Source organism: Monopterus albus, unplaced genomic scaffold (genome assembly GCF_001952655.1).
Source record: "Monopterus albus unplaced genomic scaffold, M_albus_1.0 scaffold134.1, whole genome shotgun sequence".
Classification (NCBI taxonomy): domain Eukaryota; kingdom Metazoa; phylum Chordata; class Actinopteri; order Synbranchiformes; family Synbranchidae; genus Monopterus; species Monopterus albus.
In genome coordinates this window covers 514,428-532,918 of record NW_018128014.1, presented here as the reverse complement: position 1 = coordinate 532,918, position 18,491 = coordinate 514,428, and the positions used below count along the sequence as shown (strand labels likewise).

General features: G+C 40.5%; 1 protein-coding gene across 1 annotated transcript in view; it reads right to left on the bottom strand.

Moving 5' to 3' along the window:
* The window catches only part of LOC109967660 (protein turtle homolog B-like), a 169,072-nt gene that overhangs the window by 29,607 nt on the left and 120,974 nt on the right, over positions 1-18,491 (bottom strand). The window contains 6 exon segments of the mRNA XM_020613396.1: positions 708-753; positions 2,672-2,836; positions 4,414-4,498; positions 8,771-8,835; positions 8,838-8,978; positions 15,597-15,772. Coding sequence (XP_020469052.1) covers positions 708-753; positions 2,672-2,836; positions 4,414-4,498; positions 8,771-8,835; positions 8,838-8,978; positions 15,597-15,772 — 678 coding nt within the window.

The following is an 18,491-nucleotide window of genomic DNA, read 5'->3' as shown; positions in this document are numbered from 1 at the left end:
TGTGTTCTGAAAGTGTTTCAAATTTAGAGGATATTCTACTCGCAAAGTTTCCAGTTTCATTTCCATCTTTAAACAGGTAATGCCATTGTCTCAATCCATAAACAGTTGTCATGTACTGTAAGGGGGAAACAAGGCTCTTAGCCCTGAGATATTCTAATGGCAAGGTGGCAAACCTATGAGCAAAACAGAATTATTTAGCAGCTGTATATCTTGCATTAGATTTCATTTTGTGAGGTACTAAGAGGTACATCTTGGAAAAAAAAGAATGACATGGGGTGAAATAGCTCAAAAGTGACATGAGTTTGTAACAATACATACATAAATTCTGAACCGAGGCCACAAAGCATTCAATAGCTAGAACTGTGCAATACTGTATGTTCTTTATGCAATGAAAACTACCTTATAAAGGCTTTTTTTATGTATTATCTGAAAATCATATCGAAAGGGAACAGATACCCTTCCACTTTTTCTAGCCTCGAAGCAATTCCTGATCAAAGCCACAGAAATCTAAACAAGCTCTCAGCCCTTCCTGACTACCAGTCAATAGGTTCAATCCCAATCTGTTCTGAAACATATTCAGCATATTCAGGATTGAAAACACAATCAATATAGTTTCGATGTAGAGTCCTGTGCAGTGCTACTCTTGGCAAAAGTAACAGTGACCTGTGGAGTGTGTTGTGTGCAGTAGGGGTTACTTGGTTACTTACGGAGTTTCCATACTTTTTCTGCAGTGGGTTATGGAAAGAGGGGGGTCTGGAGGATGAAAAAAGACCATTATTAAAGCAAACGACCAGTTATTAGTAGAGGTGTAACAAACATGACAATATGCATCGTGAAAATGGTATGCAGGATCAGGTCAGGACTCCCTTGTGATTTATTTATGTGGCAATAGGCCAGATCCGTTTTCTTAACCGACCCGTTATTGACCCTGATGTTCACTACCGTTAGCATTAGCCACACTATAATCTAATTACACTCTAACCTAGAAAATAAGGAAAACATTTGAATACAAAACAAAATGTTTGAGAACAGTTATGTGATATTACATACCTAAGAAGAAATAAATAACTGACACAAATTTTTATTCTCACTGATATCATGAGAGTACTGAACCAAGAGAATTGAGCTGTGTCGCAAGGCAGCAGGACCAGACAACATCCCTGGGTGGGCTCTGAGAGCATGTGCCAACGAACTGGCTGATGTTCTCACCACCATCTTCAACCTCTCCCTCAGCCAGAGAATCGTTCCCTCCTGCTTTAAGACCACAACCATCATCCCCCTTCCCAAGAAGAGCCCAGTCACCTGCCTGAACAACTACAGGCCGGTGCCACTCACTCCAATCATTATGAAGTGTTTTGAGAGAGTGATACTGGCCCACATCCAGAGCAGACCAGACACCCTGGAAGGACAATAATCTCAGCCTCAACACGAACAAAATGAAGGAGATGATAGTGGACATGAGGAAGGAGAGGAGATCTCATCAGCCACTGTTCATCCAGGGGCTCGAAGTAGAGAGGGTGAACAGCTTCAAATACCTGGGTGTCCACATCAGTGAGGACCTCACTTGGACACTTAACACCACACAGCTGGTCAAGAAGGCCCACGGAGAAGATCACCAGGACTCCACTGCCCTCTCTGCAGAGTATTTACCACCGCAGGATGCATAGGAAAGCTGCCTCCTTCCTCAAGGAACCCACCCACCCCCAGCAGGGACTGTTTTATAGCTCTACCCTCCAGTTGGAGGCTCAGAAGTGTGAAATGCAAGACCTCTAGACTGAAAAACTCTTTCTTTCCCTCTCCCATCAGACTCCTAAACAGCTGAGGAGTTTATTACCAGGAAATACGTCATGTACTGTTTACATTCTCAGTTTGCACATGCATAATTGCACATTCACTGTTAACTACTGCACATGCTGCTCCCATGGCAGGAAACACTCTCTATTATATTCTTATATATTTTTATTATATCTCTGCATTTGCTGCTTAAAGTGCCTTAGATTTTGTGTTACTTATTTATCTACTTTATATTTCATTTGTATTTTGTGGCATTCATGTGGACAGCAAAGTAAGAATTTCATTGTACAGGGAAACACGTTTCCTAACTGTGCATATGACAAATAAACACTTGACCTTTGACTTGATAAGTTCTGTAATTGTATAAAGAACCAAACTGTGAGGTGCCTGTATTGTTACACCCTTAGTCATTAGTATACTGTATATTATAGTTGTAATTACAGTATTATTATCACTGCAAAGTTGTCTATCATTCAGTTCTGGACTATGAAAATAAAGGAGATTATGCTATATGAAGTGTCAATAAGCCACTTTTAGCTAACAGTATATTGTAAGTCAAACTGTTTAACCGACCCTTGCTGTTTGAGAATGCAATTGCCTCAGAACCTAAGAGGAAATTGCTCAGAAAAAAGCATGAGGTACATGAATCAGTTAAGTACAAGTTAGGTAATATGGTGAATGTGTCATAGTTAGGTTTTTTAATTAATGTGTTCAAACCTAATATAGTGAACAAGACACTAGGAAATGCCTGAAGTACCAAATACTACAACATGAAAGAAACTTTTCATCTTAGTTTTTTATGATACATTAAAGGCTTCCTGACAAAAGGTTTAGCAGTTTTGGAGATAGCTAATAATGAACAGGAATTCCCCTTCACCTCTTTTTCTCTTGAGCTTCCGCCGGCGCTGCTTGTTGACAAAGCAGGCAGCCATTGTACTGAACAGGACAGCTGCTGCCAGGAAACAGATAGTGGCCACAATGCCAGCCACTACAGGCCGTGCCAGTCCACGCTCCTCCACCATCTCTGGAGGAGGGAAGATGTCTGTGAGATGAGGAGGGAATAATCAGGAACTTACAAGGTGGTTGCAGCAAAATATTGATTATCGGAATGGAAAGAAAATGGTGCGAAAAAAAGGGGGGCATGACAATTTGCAGTTGGACACTTAGGCCCAGGGGTGGCCTTCCCAGAGGTCAAGGATATGAATGATTTATGTAGTTAAAAAGCATAAATAGTAAATTAAATATAGCAAGCATGTAAAGAAACAAATGTAAACATTTGTAAACTCCTCAAAATTAATGCTAATATCTACATTCATTTTCTGGCTCTGAAATAGATGGTGATATTTACCATGAGATTACCATGCAGAAAACAAGCACATTGTTCCCTGGAGGAAAACTGTTCTGATTAGGCTTCTCTTTAGTGATGTGACTTCATAAACTCAATCAGGATTTTCTGATGATTTCTTGGGAGTATGCATACTGTGTAAATTCAGTTGCTCTTTCCTCATTCGTCTTGTTTTTTGCCATACTTGGAAACCAAAAAAAAAAGCCTAACCCAATCATTTGTATGTTGCTGCAGATGAGCCTTTGTGGAAGCAAATTCCCACTGTATCCACTGAGATTCAAATATGCTGACCTTTAGTAGTTCTAGTGTCTGCAAAATTTGCATTTCTGTAGGCCATAGTAGTATATGTGCTGCAGGCAAGCATGATACAGCAAAATGCTAAATATTTTCCTGTACTACCAGCAATATGAGAACCTGAAATAACTAGAGTGATTGGTCAAAGAACAGCTTGATCATATTTGAAAGAACGGGGTGTATCTACATCATATATTCAGCTTTATATTTATTAGCAATACACATAATGAAGGTAGTCAAACTAATATAAACATCACAGAAATGAGAAGGAGTCTTTCATCACCACATACAGAAGCACAGCTCTCCAGCATTACCTGTGGGGGGCAGCAGAGTATTTCCAGAGAGCTGATGGTTCCTCAGCAAATGTCTATTAATGCTACAACCACTGCTCTTACTAAATGTGCACTCGGTGACCTCTGCGGGGGAGCGGCATCACATTTTGAAAGGTTTAATTTCAGATTGAAAACAGATGACCAAAAAAGACCAGCTTTAATGAATCGTTTTTAGCACAAAGCAGCCCAATACAATCCCTGGGAGACAGGCAGAATGATGATGTCATACTTTTCAGTATGCTACAAAGGAGTATATAGCGAGCTTAAATTTAATAGTGCTGAGTGAGGAAAATGGAAAGTTCAAGTTGCTGTGTGTGCAATACATTAATCACCGCTCCTCAGCTCAGAAATGTTAAAGATAGCCTGTGGTTAGACATGCAGGTTGTAGCCAGAGGGTATTGGGTTGAATCCCAGCATTAACAAGAAAATATCTGAATTCAAAGCAGTGTGCATGGTTTCAACCCAAAGGTATGTGCTTTATTTATTCAGACTCTGCTTCATTTTACATAAATATACACTGAATAATGTAGGGCTTGTATACATATTAGCTAGCAGGACTTTTATTCTCAAATTTACAGTATGTAAAGATGACCACACGTGAAATTACTGCATTGCATATGCACTGTGTGATGAAATGGCTTACTGTACCTGTGCTGGACACTCCTACTACATTACTAGGCTCACTGATCATGTCATCCATGACAGCCATGATGCGAAACTCATACCATGCCTCCTAGGAGAAGGAGAACAGAGAGATCAGCATTCAGAAGGTAAACCGTCTTGTCTGGTGTCATAAAGGTTCAGTCAGGCTGTAACATTCTGTGTGTCACTGACAGTTACATGGAGTTTTAGCACCACTTATGAGACTTAAAAAAATCTGTGTATAAAAAAGGATCAATCCTACATGAAATGCACAAAAAATCTATTGTCTACAGTAAACTATATTTGTTGTGTTCCTGATTTTTTATTAAAGGGCACACTGCCAATACTTACACACACACATGCATTGCCTATACATTCCCTAGCCTCTAACCATCACAAATAAATGCCTACCCCCAACCCTTAACTTAGGCCTAACCTAAACCTAATTCTAACCTGTTCCCTAAAACCAAGTATTAGCCTTCAAAAACCCCATTACTAAGAGTTACAATTGGAAAGATCTGGACATTTATTAGGCAGAAAAGTCTAACAGAAAGTTTTTTCTTCTTTTGTTTTGTTTTGTTTCTCAGTTATGTCTTCATAATCCAGTTAGCAGAACCATTCTAGTGAATTTTTAACACGAGTCTTCGAACAGGCAGAGTCCCAGTGCAATGGAAAACATCTTGTCTTGTACTGGTGCCTAAAGTGGGGCAGCCGGTGGCCTTAGCATCACATATTATGAAGACACTTGGGCGTTTAGGACTCTGTTTTCTGATGTCAGTAGTCACTGAGGTGATTGCATATCAGGAGCACATTGGAATGGAGGATGCAGTTCTCTATATGCTGCACTGGGCCTACACCTGCAGTATTTGGAGGAGCCGAGATGTTATGTCAGAATTTTTTTTTACTTTTCAAGTGCATTTAATACCATTCAGCCCCACATACTGAGAGACAAGTTGAAGGGGATGGGGGTAGATTGCTCCTTGAATTCCTGGATAACTGACTACCAGACAGAGCGACCTCAGTATGTCAGGCTTGGGAGCTGTGTCTATGGGATGGTCAGGAGCAGCATGGGGGCTCCACAGGGGACCGTTTTGGCACCTTTCCTGTTCACACTCTACACAGAGTCCTGTCACGTACAGAAGCATTCTGATGATAAAGTCTTTGTGACGTGTATCAGGAGTGGTCAAGAACAAGAGTACAGGGACCTAAACGAGGCCTTTAGGGACTGGTGAAATAAGTGTTGTCTCCATTTGAACACTGCTAAAACCAAGGAGATGGTGGTGGATTTCAGAAGAACGAGCGCCCCATCAACCAGTCTCCATACAGGGAGAGGACATTGAGGTGGTGCGCAAAGTATTTGGGGTCCTTATGGATGATAAGTTGGACTGGTCCCCTAATACTGATGCCCTTTATAGGAAGGGGCAAAGTCGCCTGTTCTTCCTGGGGACATTGAAGTCCTTTGATACATGTGCTGAGATGCTGAGCATTTTTTATCACATCATGGTGGGCAGTGCACTCTTTTATGCAGTAATGTCCTGGGGAGGCAGTTTGAAGGACAAAAACACCAAGCGACTGGGTAAGCTGGTTAAAACTCGATGCTTTGTGGGAGACTGGACCCATTAAAGACTGTGGTGGAGAGGGCTATACCGAATAAACTGAAGGTGATAATGGACAACACAGCTTTCTGGAGCGGCAGAGGAGCAGCTATAGCAGTTGGCTCCTCTCATTGTGCTGCTCTAGGAGCTGTCACGGTGTCCATACAATGAGTCTGACTGATATATTCAAATGATGTCACTTGAATCAGTGTTGGTTGGGTCTGAAGACTCCAAATATACAAATGAAAATACACTTGCATTCCTACTTGGCTGTAAAACATCTTCTAAAACATAATCTGTAGACAGCGTGTTTCCTACACTGTCAGAAAAACTGAACATCTGAATGTGGAGAAGTGTGTAATAGCAGGCATAATTTCAAACACCCACTTTTGCACAAATTCACAAGTGCTGGTAGCTAAGCAGAGGGTCCTTCTTGTTCAGGTGACCTGCAGTAAGAAATTTGCCACAGGAAAGTTCTATAAGTTATGGAGAAGTGTGTGTGGGTGTTTGCTGTGCAGTGAAGGGAAAGATAAAAGCATGTGCACAGAGCTCAAAGTGGTGGTTAAATTAAAGAAAGAAGCTCAAACATGTCAAGGCAGGAGAATTAGCAGACATGGGCAGGATGTGAAATGCTGAAAAAGAAGCATTGTGTCGGAACTCTAATCAGTAAAGATATATTGATTTTCCTTTGCTGCAGTGAAAATGGCTTTAGGAAATGTACTGTCCTCTAAAAATGCATTCATAATTTATACTGATACAGTGTATTACAGTATATTGAATTATATGCTTCAGCTGCGACCCGCGACCCGGTCCCGGATAAGCGGAGGAAAATGGATGGATGCTTCAGCTGCTGTTTTCACTGTTTGAGGGTTCAGTACTTGACTTGCAAACCTGTAGAGATATAAACTTCTCTATGTCCTGAATGGTAGATACAAAGTATGATCAAGACTAAAAAAGAGAAATGGGCAGAAAGTGAGTCCAGCCAGCATGTGCAAGCCTGCGCTGTAACTATAACAACCAGGGTTAATAAGGCAGCACATTATCATACATATGCAGAACTTGATCTGGACATACTGTATGTAAATTAAAGCATTAACAGCAAAACTTGGATGTATGCCTGCAGTCTGAAGACAGCTTTGGTGTTTCCATACTGGCAAATACATCGGACATATCAACCAAAAAAAGGCTCCTCAGTGACCAAGTCAGCTAAAACAGAGGTCAGACTTGTTAAGCTGTGACATAACTGATGTCAGTCATTACATAGTGTTAAACACTCAAAACTGACAAATCATTTTTATGCCAGATTTATTTTTAACTTTTTAATATGCTCATTCAGTTGAGAACTGGAGAATAAGGTATTAAATATGTTTTTCTGCACTGTGAAACAGAGAACTGGCTTACTGCCATTTTCTTTCTTTTTTCTTGTTCTTACACCTTCAGCATCATATGGCTCATTTCCCTCTTATGAATCAATACAGGTAGAAATGATTAATAAGATAAACACTAAATTTAGTTGCATAAACATGATTGTTGAACACCCAGATAATGACTAGATAAGGTGAGACGATGGAATGCTGAACTTTTGTTCAGAAGTTGTTTTGGTGAGTTTTCAACTTGATGATGCAGCATGAATGTCTTTAACATGTTAGAGAAAAATATGTTTGGCCTACTGGCACCCACCTTTCATCTCCATTCACTTTTAAAGGGAAATCCTGTTATTATTCATCCTAGGTATTATTCATTTGGACAACATCATAAAGCTTTCCAAAATTATTAGAACTTCACATAGGTAATTTCAAACACTTAACTCTGAATCAAAATGAAAGTAAACAGAGAAATTAGCATCTTTTCTATTTAAAAAATGTAGCACCTGGGCAAACCAAGTTATTATCAAGGTAGAAGTAATAACATTTTACCAGCACTTAATGTTTTTACTGTTGTTTTTTGGTTTGTTAGTTTGTTGGTTGGTTCACAGCATAACTCAAAAAATAATTAATGAGTTTTGATTAAATTTTTTGCTGAGGTAGGGTATGGCCCATAAAAATGTCCTTTGGATTTTGGTGCTGATCTGGATCATCATCTGAACCCAAGTATATTTTAAAGATTTCTCCACCAATGTCACTCCATACACAATGCCTATAATGGTAAAAATTATAAATAAAATTGCACAATAGCATCCACATAAGACCTACCACACACCAAAGTCTGATCAGGATTCAAGTAATTTTCTGGATGTGCTGATTAAGAATGTTCAGATTTATATGGCTCACAGAAAATTCCCTACTGTGACAAAACAAATAATGCTACAGACTTGCAACTAAGATCAAATTCAAACTCTAATGATTCAGTTTGACGTATCTTAAAAAGTTACTGAGCTAGAGCCTGGGTGAAACATTTTTTTTTTTCTTGCATAACTTTCAATCTAGTAATGTTATCTATGTGATTCCAAATGCCAGGGCCAAGTTTTCATGGTCAGTAATCATATTATAACAGTCAAACTATCATGGCAATATTGGTTTTAGGTGTAATGGCATTATGGGGACAGTGAGCTGCCTTGACGGAGGTTTGTGCTCTCTAGTATATCTTGCAAAACAGCAACATTTTCTTATAAGCTGTAAATGAGAACCTCTGTGCAAACTTAAAGTCCACTACTATGTCCCTGATATTTTTTTAGCCTCTTCTGCCTGGGACTTGCAGATGTACATACAGTAGAGAAGGTCTTCTTTAATACTGTCTGTGAAGTTTACAGCCCGTGTCCTGTTTCTTACCTGGATGAGGTCTCGGGCAAGCAACTCTGTTTCACCAGCATGTATGCTGTCCTCCAAGACCTTTTTTCCATGACATAATGCTGGATAGGTGCTGTGTGATTGGCAGGAGGCATCCAGGTGAGCAGGACACCCTGCTGCGTGCGATTGGCTGTGAGGCACCGTGGTGGGGTAAGCAGCACCAATGGTTCAGGGGTACTTATAGGAAATACTGAAAGAGCACATTAGGGTTGAGAAAATGTGTGAGTTACATATTTAGTGAATAGCTCCCTCAGCATGATAACATCCCCATTTACAACACAACTAGACTGTTACTAGATGTGATTAAATGTTTGTACCAGATGCATCTCTAACATATGTAAAGTTCACCTTTCTCATCACTTCATCTCTGAATCCTTACATCCCTTAAGAAAGCTTCAAAAACACTTCATCTTGTGAGCTCATATCCCATCTATAACTATCCTGAGAGCCCATTTCTGACTGACATGCTGCTCTCCAATCTGCTCATCTTCCTGGTCAGATATGTATGCAATAGTTTATTCCCACTTTGGTTTTGGTGAATGATATTTCAGGACTGAACTCATTCTGCAGTCACCTATATAGCTATTTTTGTGAGGACACTCATCACTCTTTGGCATAATACATTCCCTAGCCCCTTGACCTAATCATAGCCATCACAGCTACTGTAACCCTTCCATCAACCCTAACCTAAATCTGATTTTACCCTGAACCCTAAACCTAAGTGTTAACCTTCAAACTGTCCTTTGAGTGGGGACCATCCAAAAATATCCTCACCTTCCCAAAAATGTCTTTAATTCTTTGGTATAAAACACATACACGTTTGCTTTTATTCCTTGTGGGGACACTGTCTTACGTTCATTACCTGGAGACCTACCCTAACCTAACCTTAACTATAACCACATGTGTAACATCAGGTAAGTACACACACACAGAAACCCCCACCCACCCACACAAATTTATCATCATTAACAACAAATAACAGAAATTGTAGAAACTATCCAATATATTAGCATGTATTATTTTAAAGAAAGATTCATGCTTAATATTGTAGATATGTCATATGACTTGCAAATTACTGGTAGAAGATGCTGTTAAGGGTTTTTAATGAGAGAAACACAACACATGGTTGCTGGGCTAATACTGTAGCCTTGTCTTCTTTGGGCTTCTCGGTTGACACAGAAGGTGATGAAGCGTGAATAGTTATCCCAATTTTCAGTGTGTCACTTTTTCTTTAAGTAATAATCTGTGACAGCTCCATTTACACATAATAACTACCTCTTTCCTGGCTGTCATAATGAATTATATAATGCTTAACAAATCAACTAATGCCCAGTTTAAACCTTTACAAGGTAGCCTTTAAATTGCAGTTCCGATAATCAACAATATGTCTTTGGTTTGTGAGGCCTATGTGTGATAGTATAGGGCTGAACAATTTTACACACTGAAGTGTATTAACAAGCAGTGTCAGGTGAACTACTGGGCTGGCAACTGTTGATTTCATAGCCAGCAATGCAACTCTAAATTTACTCAGCATAGGTAGTAATACATGTGATACATATGATATTCTTATATGTTGGAAAAAATAAAAAAAAAAGAATTCCTGGCTGTTGTTACGTTAATAAATACTCGTAGGACAGACGTGTTAAAATTAACACGAGTTCAGTTCTTGCACATACAGTAAATTATTGAGTTTTGGGACAAGATGTGCTTATTTTATTTACTTTTGCCATATTAACACATTTACTATGTCACAAAGATGTGTGAAATTAACAACTGTACTCACACAAAATTGTTATTTTAAACAAAATTCATTAATGTAAATAAAATGTTACAATGTTACTTAACATATTACAAAAATCAACACCAATAAATTTTACTTAAATACTTTTTTAAAATAAATAGAAAAATGTCATTGCTTAACAATAAAAGATTTATAGAACAAACTTTAGTCACAGCATTTCAGTGTAAAGTCAGTTGAATTACCAGACCAATAACGCGACCTTCACCATTAACTTACTTATTTGAAAATGTTCTATGTTCAGATCTGACTGAATGAAGAATGCCAACGGGTTTGACATCAGTATTCAGGCTGCTGGTACAGAATAGTTGTAGCTGCTGGCACCTGATGTGTCTGTACATTGGTTAAAGATGGTTTTGTGGGAAAAGAAACACCCTTCACCACTTGTGATGAAAATGAGTTTGTTTTTGCAGTTCATAGAATACCAGCAGTGGCAATACTTGAGGACTGTCTCATGTCAGTTTCAGACAAGTACTGTAGGTTTGGGCAGCTTAGCAGGTAGCTCAGCTGTTGTGTAAACGGCCACACCATGACTGTTAAGTATTCAAATATATATTATAAAATATATGGCATTATATTATCATATTTTTATAGGGATGCATTAAATGGTATAGTCTTGATGATATGTCTTATGAGAAGGATTTTTTTAAGCATAAGCATAAACTTTATTGCCAAGTATTATAAAAAATACAAGGGATCTGACTCCAGCCCAATGATCCCTTATGTGCACAACGATATAAAAACAGAATAAAAGTTAAAAAAAATAAAGACAAAAACTTAAAACTCCATGAAGGGCAGGCTGGCACTGATGATTTTTTTCTACAGTCCTTACTGTCCGTTGGAGTCTGTTCCTGTTTGGTTGCTGAGCCAAACCAGACAGTGATGAAGATGCAGAGAACAGACTCGATGATTCCTCTGTAGAACTGTATCAGCAGCTCCTGGGGCAGGTTGAACTTCCTGAGCTGGCGCAGGAAGTACATCCTCTGCTGTGCCTTCTTGGTGATGGTCCTGATGTTGGACGTCCACTTCAGGTCCTGGGAGATAGTGGAGCCCAGGAACTTGTAGGACTTTACTGCTGATACAGGGCTGCCAAGTATGGTGAGGGGGGGGTAAGGTGGGGGAGGCTCTTCCTGAAACTGTCTTCCATGTGTTCAGCTACAGGTTGTTATGACCACACCACAGCTGTTTAACCTCCTGTCTGTAAGCTGACTTGTCACTGTCTTGGATGAGGCCGTTGGCTTTTGTGTCATCTGCAAAATTCAGAATTTTTACAGAGGGGTCTCCTGAAGGGTAGTCATTGGTGTAGAGAACAACAGCGGGGAGAGCACCTGTGCTGACAGTCCAGGGGTACAGTTTGGAGTAGAGGATGTCTGGGATGATGGTGTTAAATGCTGAACTGTAGTCCACAAAAAAGATCCAAGCATAGGTCCCTGGTGAGTCTAGATGTTACAGGATGTAGTGCAGTGCCATATTGACGGCATCATCCGTCAACCTATTTACTTAGTAGGCAAACTAAAGGGGATCCAATGGGGGGCCTGTTATGGCCTTCAGATGGGTCAATACCAGTCTCTCAAAATACTTCATGACTATAGATGTCAGAGTGACAGGTCTGTAGTCATTCAGTTCCCTGATGGAGGGTTTCTCGGAAATTGGGATGATGGTGGAACTTTCAAAACTGGAGGGAACTACATAAAGCTCCAGTGATCTATTGAAGATCTGCATGAAAATGGGAGCCAACTGATCCGCTCAGACTTTCAGTCAGGAGGGCCTGGTGCCTTTCTGATCGTTTATTTTTTAAAAAGGCTATACACATCTTTTTCACAGACCCTCAGAGGTGGTGCGGCTGAGGGGAAGACAGATAGTCCTGGGAGAAGCAGCTACTGGTTGCAGGTCCAAGGTGAGGTGAGAAAGGGGTGTAGAGTTCTGCCTCTCAAACCTACAATAAAACTCATTCAGTTCGTCAACCAATTGATAACTCACCACAGCAGGATTGTGGTCACCTGTACCCGGTGATGTTCCGTAGGCTACCCCACACATATAATGGCTCGCTGGCCAGACTGAAGACACATAAGCCTTATTTAGGGTAGCTCCTCTTTGCTACCTTGGTCTCCTTTGTCAGTGTGTTTCTAGCCTGGTTATACAGGGTCCTGTCCCCACTCCTGTAGACCTCCTTTTTGATGTGATAGAACTGTTTGGCCTTCACTGCGAACCAAGGTTTATTGTTATTATATTATATGCAGAGAGTCTTAATGGGCACACACGTCCTCACAGAAGCTGATATATAATGTCACAGTGTTAGTATACTCATCCAGGTCTATAACTGCAGCCTCAAAAACACCCCAATCTGTACAGTCAAAGCAGGCCTGTAGCTTTACCTTTGCCTCTTCAGTCTATCTTCTCACCGTTTTGACCACAGGCTTGGCAGCTTTAAGCTCTGTCTGTACGGAGGAATGAGGTAAATCACGCAGTGGCCTGAAAGCCCAAGGGCTGCAGGGGAAGCAGAGCGATAGGCTTCCTTAAATATAGTATAGCAATGTTCGTGTTTTTTTGTCCCCGGTGAGACAACTGACATGCTGTCTGTATTTGGGCAATTTGTGGGTAAAGTTCGCTCTGTTAAAATACCCCAAGATAATGAGGAGGGAATCTGGATGTTTCTGTTCTATACTTGTTATCCGGTTGGCTAGGAGTTGCAATGCATTTTTGACGCAGGCCTGTGGTGAAATATAAATAACAAACAGGATAAATGGGGAAAATTCCCTAGGAGAATAAAATTGTTTACAGTTAATGAATAATAAGGTCCATATTACAAGTTCTCTCCAGCACTGTGACACCACTGCACCAACCTCCACTAATGTATAAACAGATGCCTCCTCCTCTCTCTTTTCCAGATAATTCCTTCATGTGCTCTGCTATGTAGATCTGAAATCCTGGCAGTTGAACAGCATTGTCAGGGATCGAGTCATTAAGCCATGTCTCCACAAAGCATAACACAGCAGAACGTTTAAAGGCAGAGTTCGTCTGATTGACGAGCAGCAGTTCATCCACTTTGTTAGCTAGGGAACGGAGATTTGCTAGATGTATGGCCAGGAGTGATGTTCAGTAAGCCCGCCATCATAGCCTTAAGAGGGCTCCTGCCCTCTCCCCCCTGCGGTATCTCCTCCAAGTCCTGCAAACAGCTGCTGCTCTGCCAGCTAAAATGTCCAAACAGCTTCCACTATCAGTGAAAACTAGAGAAAAACTTTCCAGACTGAGCTGTCAGATGTTAAGAAGCTTGTCCCTAGTAAAAGTAATCTGGGCAGGGTTGCAGAATACCGAAAAAAGAACAAAAACAATAACAAAAGCACATGAGAGCAGAGACTGAGGGAGCCCTGATCAGCGCTATGACAACATTCTGGTGCTACTACACCTGTGAGTGCAGGTGCTATATACATTTTCTTGTATATAATTTATATAATGTTGATGTATACAGTAATTCTGATTGTTTATGTGATTTATGTTTCTATGTTGTTAACTCCAAAACACCTGTCTGAATAGTTGATGATGATTGGTGATTTCCATCCGATGTAAGGATGTGAGCACATAAATGTTTGCTTGACTAACCTTGAAACAAAGCAGTGGGTCAAAACACTACAATTTCCAGTAAACCATGTAAGATTCATTATTTCATTCATGTTATTTTTGCAACAGCCAAAACTGGTCAACAATGTGACTGTTATCAATAAATATAATGCCACTTTTGATTATACCAGAATGTCAAGTATGCTATTAATGCAATGTCTTAATAAATGGGAGCTAAATGGTTCAAGTTACACTACCAGCCAAAACTTTGGGCAAGCTTTCCCATTCAAATCAAATGGAAAAGTTTCCAAAACTGTGACTGGTAGTATATAGCATCTATATCTATATAATGTTTCTTAACTTCCTCTTATGTCTTACTCCTCACCTATAACCCCCCGTTGACCCTGATGGTTTGAGCCATCGGTTGAGTTGGCGCCACAGATGGCTGCCTCGGTTCTGTACCGGAAACAAATTCCTTGTGTGCAACATACTTGGCCAATAAAGGTGATTATCCTTATCCTATAGAGTAAGTCTGGCAGTTTTGTTTCTGCTGCCATATTTTCTGACTAAACGTCTGTAGACTGGACTGAAAAATGAAAATGAAATCGACATGGTTCTCTGTAGCTGAAGTGCAACTGAATTCTTTAGGCTGTGAAACATCACACAACTAGCACTCAGAGGGTATTGTCTGGATTCTCCAGAGCTAAGGATGTGAAATGTTAACTTGTCAGACTTCACTGACACTATAGAACTTTCTAAAATAGGTGCTCTAACAGTGGGGCACTAATCTGCTCTGGGACGTTAAATTCATCAAAAAGAAGTAGAGAACGTTCTGGCGTTTTATTCAAATTTGTGTTATGAGAATGCTAGGACGCTTTTTTAATCTAAGTGACAGTCTTTCTGGTCATCCTACCCAAAAGCATTTTATGATTGGAGTTGAGTTGAATTCAATTCAATTCCATTCAGTTCTGATCAATTGATTTCAACTCAGTTCAATTCAATTCAGTTTAATTCATTTCACAAAAACAAATGTCTCAGGGCACTTTACAAAATCAGGTCTATACCTTACACTATTATAAGAAAAGCCCAACAAATCCCCCCTGAGCAGCACTTGGCGACAGTGGGGAGGAAAAACTCCCTTTAACGGAAGAAACCTCCGACAGACCCTGGCTCCTGGTGGGCGGCCTTCTGCCTCGACCGGTTGGGGTGAGTGGATAGAGGAGAGACAAAAGAAGAAAAGCAACAGGACACAACAAACAACAACAAACAGACTTAGTGGAACACCACCTCTTTTCCAGTTTTCATGATACCTGCTTTGGGGAGAGGAGTTGTGAGCTGTACCACGGGGCTAGCCTCCGTTTTACTGCCTTCTTTTTCAGAGGGTCAGAGGTATCAAGTGTTGTACACAGGGAGGCTGCAGCACTATGAACAAGTTGTAGTGAGTATGCTCACCTAGTGTGTTCACAGTGACAACTTCGCTGAAGGGACCTGTACCAAGCTTGTTTTGGGCCAGGATGCTGAACTGGTATGTTGTCTCTGGCTCCAAACCAGGCACCACCATCCAGTCATGGGCTCCAGGCACAGGTATGGAAAGCCAGTCATGTGGACCTAAGTGCTCCCTCTTCAGCCTGTACAGGAGCCAGGATGAGAAGTCAGTGGACAGGCAGGAAAGCCCTTTAAGTCTTTTCTCAGCACAAATTACAGTGTAACGTAGTTTCTGCAACTGATCCAACATGACTGTACATAGTTACAACACAACTTTCAGCTGATGGTTATAGGCCCATGCTGTGCTCAGCTTTGCATTTTGCAGTTTTCCCATGCCATACATTTCAGCATCAACTGCACCTGATCACCAAAGAAAGCAGACAAGTGTGCACATGCAACAGCTGCAACAATCCAGATATAAATACAGAGCCAGATTAGTACTGTAATACAACCCCAAACCAGAAAAAGTTAGGACGCTTTGTAAAATCAAAAACAGTGATGTGTAAATCATCTGTGTCCTGTATCACATTGAAAACAACACAGCAGCACATTATTTGATGTGACACCTTGTCAGTTTTATTCTTTGTTTAAAATAAAAACTCACTTCAATCCTGATGCCTGCAACAAAAAAGTTGGGACAGCAAAGCATTTACCACAATGTGATGTTTTCGTTCCTTTTCACAACACTAAAAGACGTTTAGGGACCAAGTGATGAAATGTGTCAGGTGTCATTTTGTCCCATTCCTCCTGTAAACTAGTCTTAAGGTGTCCAACAGTTCTGGGACTTCATTGACACAATTTGCATTTCAAAATGCGCCACACATCTTCTACTGGGGACGGGTCGGGACTGCAGACAGACCAGTCCAGCACTCACACCCTTTTCCTCCACAGCCAGGCCTTGGTAATGTGTATGTATAAGGTTTTGTATTGTCTTGTTGAAATATGCATGGACATTCCTGGAAAAGACATCGTCTTGAAGGCAGCATATGTTGGACCAAAGTCTCTCTGTGTATTGTTCAGCATTAATGGAGCCATCACAGAAGTGTAAGTGACCTTTGCCCTGGACATTGACACAACTCCAGACCATGACGGGCCCTGGTTTTTGGACTTGTTGCTGGTAACAGTCTGGACATTCCTTTAGTCTTTCGTCTTTGCATATGGCGTCCAGCCCTTCCAAAAAAGACCTGAAATACTGATTGGCCTGACCACAGTCCACGTTTCCACTGTGTGATGGTCCATCCCAGGTGCCTCTGATCCCAGAGCAGTCGACTGTGCTTCTGGACACTGTTGACATAGGGCTCCCTTTTGGCACAGTCCAGTTTTAAGCAGTGTTTGTGGATGTAACTACATATTGTAGTGCTTGACACAGGTGAGCCAAAGTCATCCTGAGCCCATGTGGTTATATCACTTATAGAAGAGTGACGATTCTTGATCCAGCACCATCTGAGGGATCGGAGACCATGGTCATCCAGTTTAGGCTTGGCCCTTTATGCACTGAAATCCCTCCAGATTCCGTAGAAGGTGACATATCCAAATCCCTTCCTGTCTTTCTTTGAGGAACATTGCTTTTAAACATTTCAATAATTTTCTCACACATTTGTTGGCAAACTGGCGGTCCTCGGCCCATCTTTGCTCCTAAAGGGCTCGGCCTTTCCTGGATGCCACTGTTCTACCAAATCATGATGCAGTCACATGCTGACACCACCTGTTTCAAATGGAATCACCATTTTATTGTTTTACCTCAGTACTGGCCCTGAAATGCAACCGTCCCAACTTTTTTTGGAATGTGTTGCAGTATCGGAATTGAAGTCAGTGTTTATTTTGTTTATATAAAACAAAGAATAAAACTAATGAGGTGTCACATCAAATAATGTGCTGCTGTGTTGTTTTCAATGTAATACAGGACACAGATGATTTACAAGTTGCTATTTTCAGTTTTAATTTTGATTTTACATACTGTCCCATCTTTTTCTGATTTGGGGTTGTATAATAATACCTTTATTTTTAGGTAATATTTATGTTGCAGTGAATTCACTGCAACACAGCAACAGCTGAAATAAAGAGAAACACTTGGATTGCTGGATCATACACAAAAGTAAAAACATTATGTTTTTTACTTGACAGGCCAAACTGTCCCTGAACAACGAGTCCCTTAAATTCAGTAACTGCTGATACAGCCTGATCTGTCTTAATGTGCTGGCGTATGTTTTCTCCTACATAATATAGCCACACAGTGCACACTTTGCCTTACACACTTAGTCATAGCTCTGCATTATAAAAATATAGCATGTATCACAGTTGACCTAAATTAGTCCTGTCACATAACTGGCATATGTTGTGCCCTGCTGTGTTTTATACAGTAATGTCCAGGAGGCTCAGTGTGTATCAGGGCTGTAGAGACAGGTGCCAGCCAAGAAATGTCGCTGAAATGAATGCACCCAAAGCTGCTATGCTCGCATCATTCACTAATGTTTGGCTGTCTGTATGAATATCATTTAACTACAACTGCTGACTGCTTTTTTATATGTGTTCTGCAATTCCCTCTCTGATTTAATAAAACATGAAAGGTTACAATAAACAGAGCTGGGCTTATTATGGTTGATCCTGACCCTATGGTTCAGTTCAGGATATCCCAATACATATAATATACAGTGTATGACATATATTTATAAGTCTTATATTTTAAGTTGTCACTGCACACCTGCAATACTGTTGGTGTTTCAAAGATCACATTTCAGGTAAATCCTCAGCTGCATGTAGAATGATGCTATACAGCCTTTTCATGGTAAAGTGGTTTGTGGTTTAATGCTGTAGTGCCCTGTTGTGCCTTAAAGCTATACTGACATGTAAAACTTCCTTAGG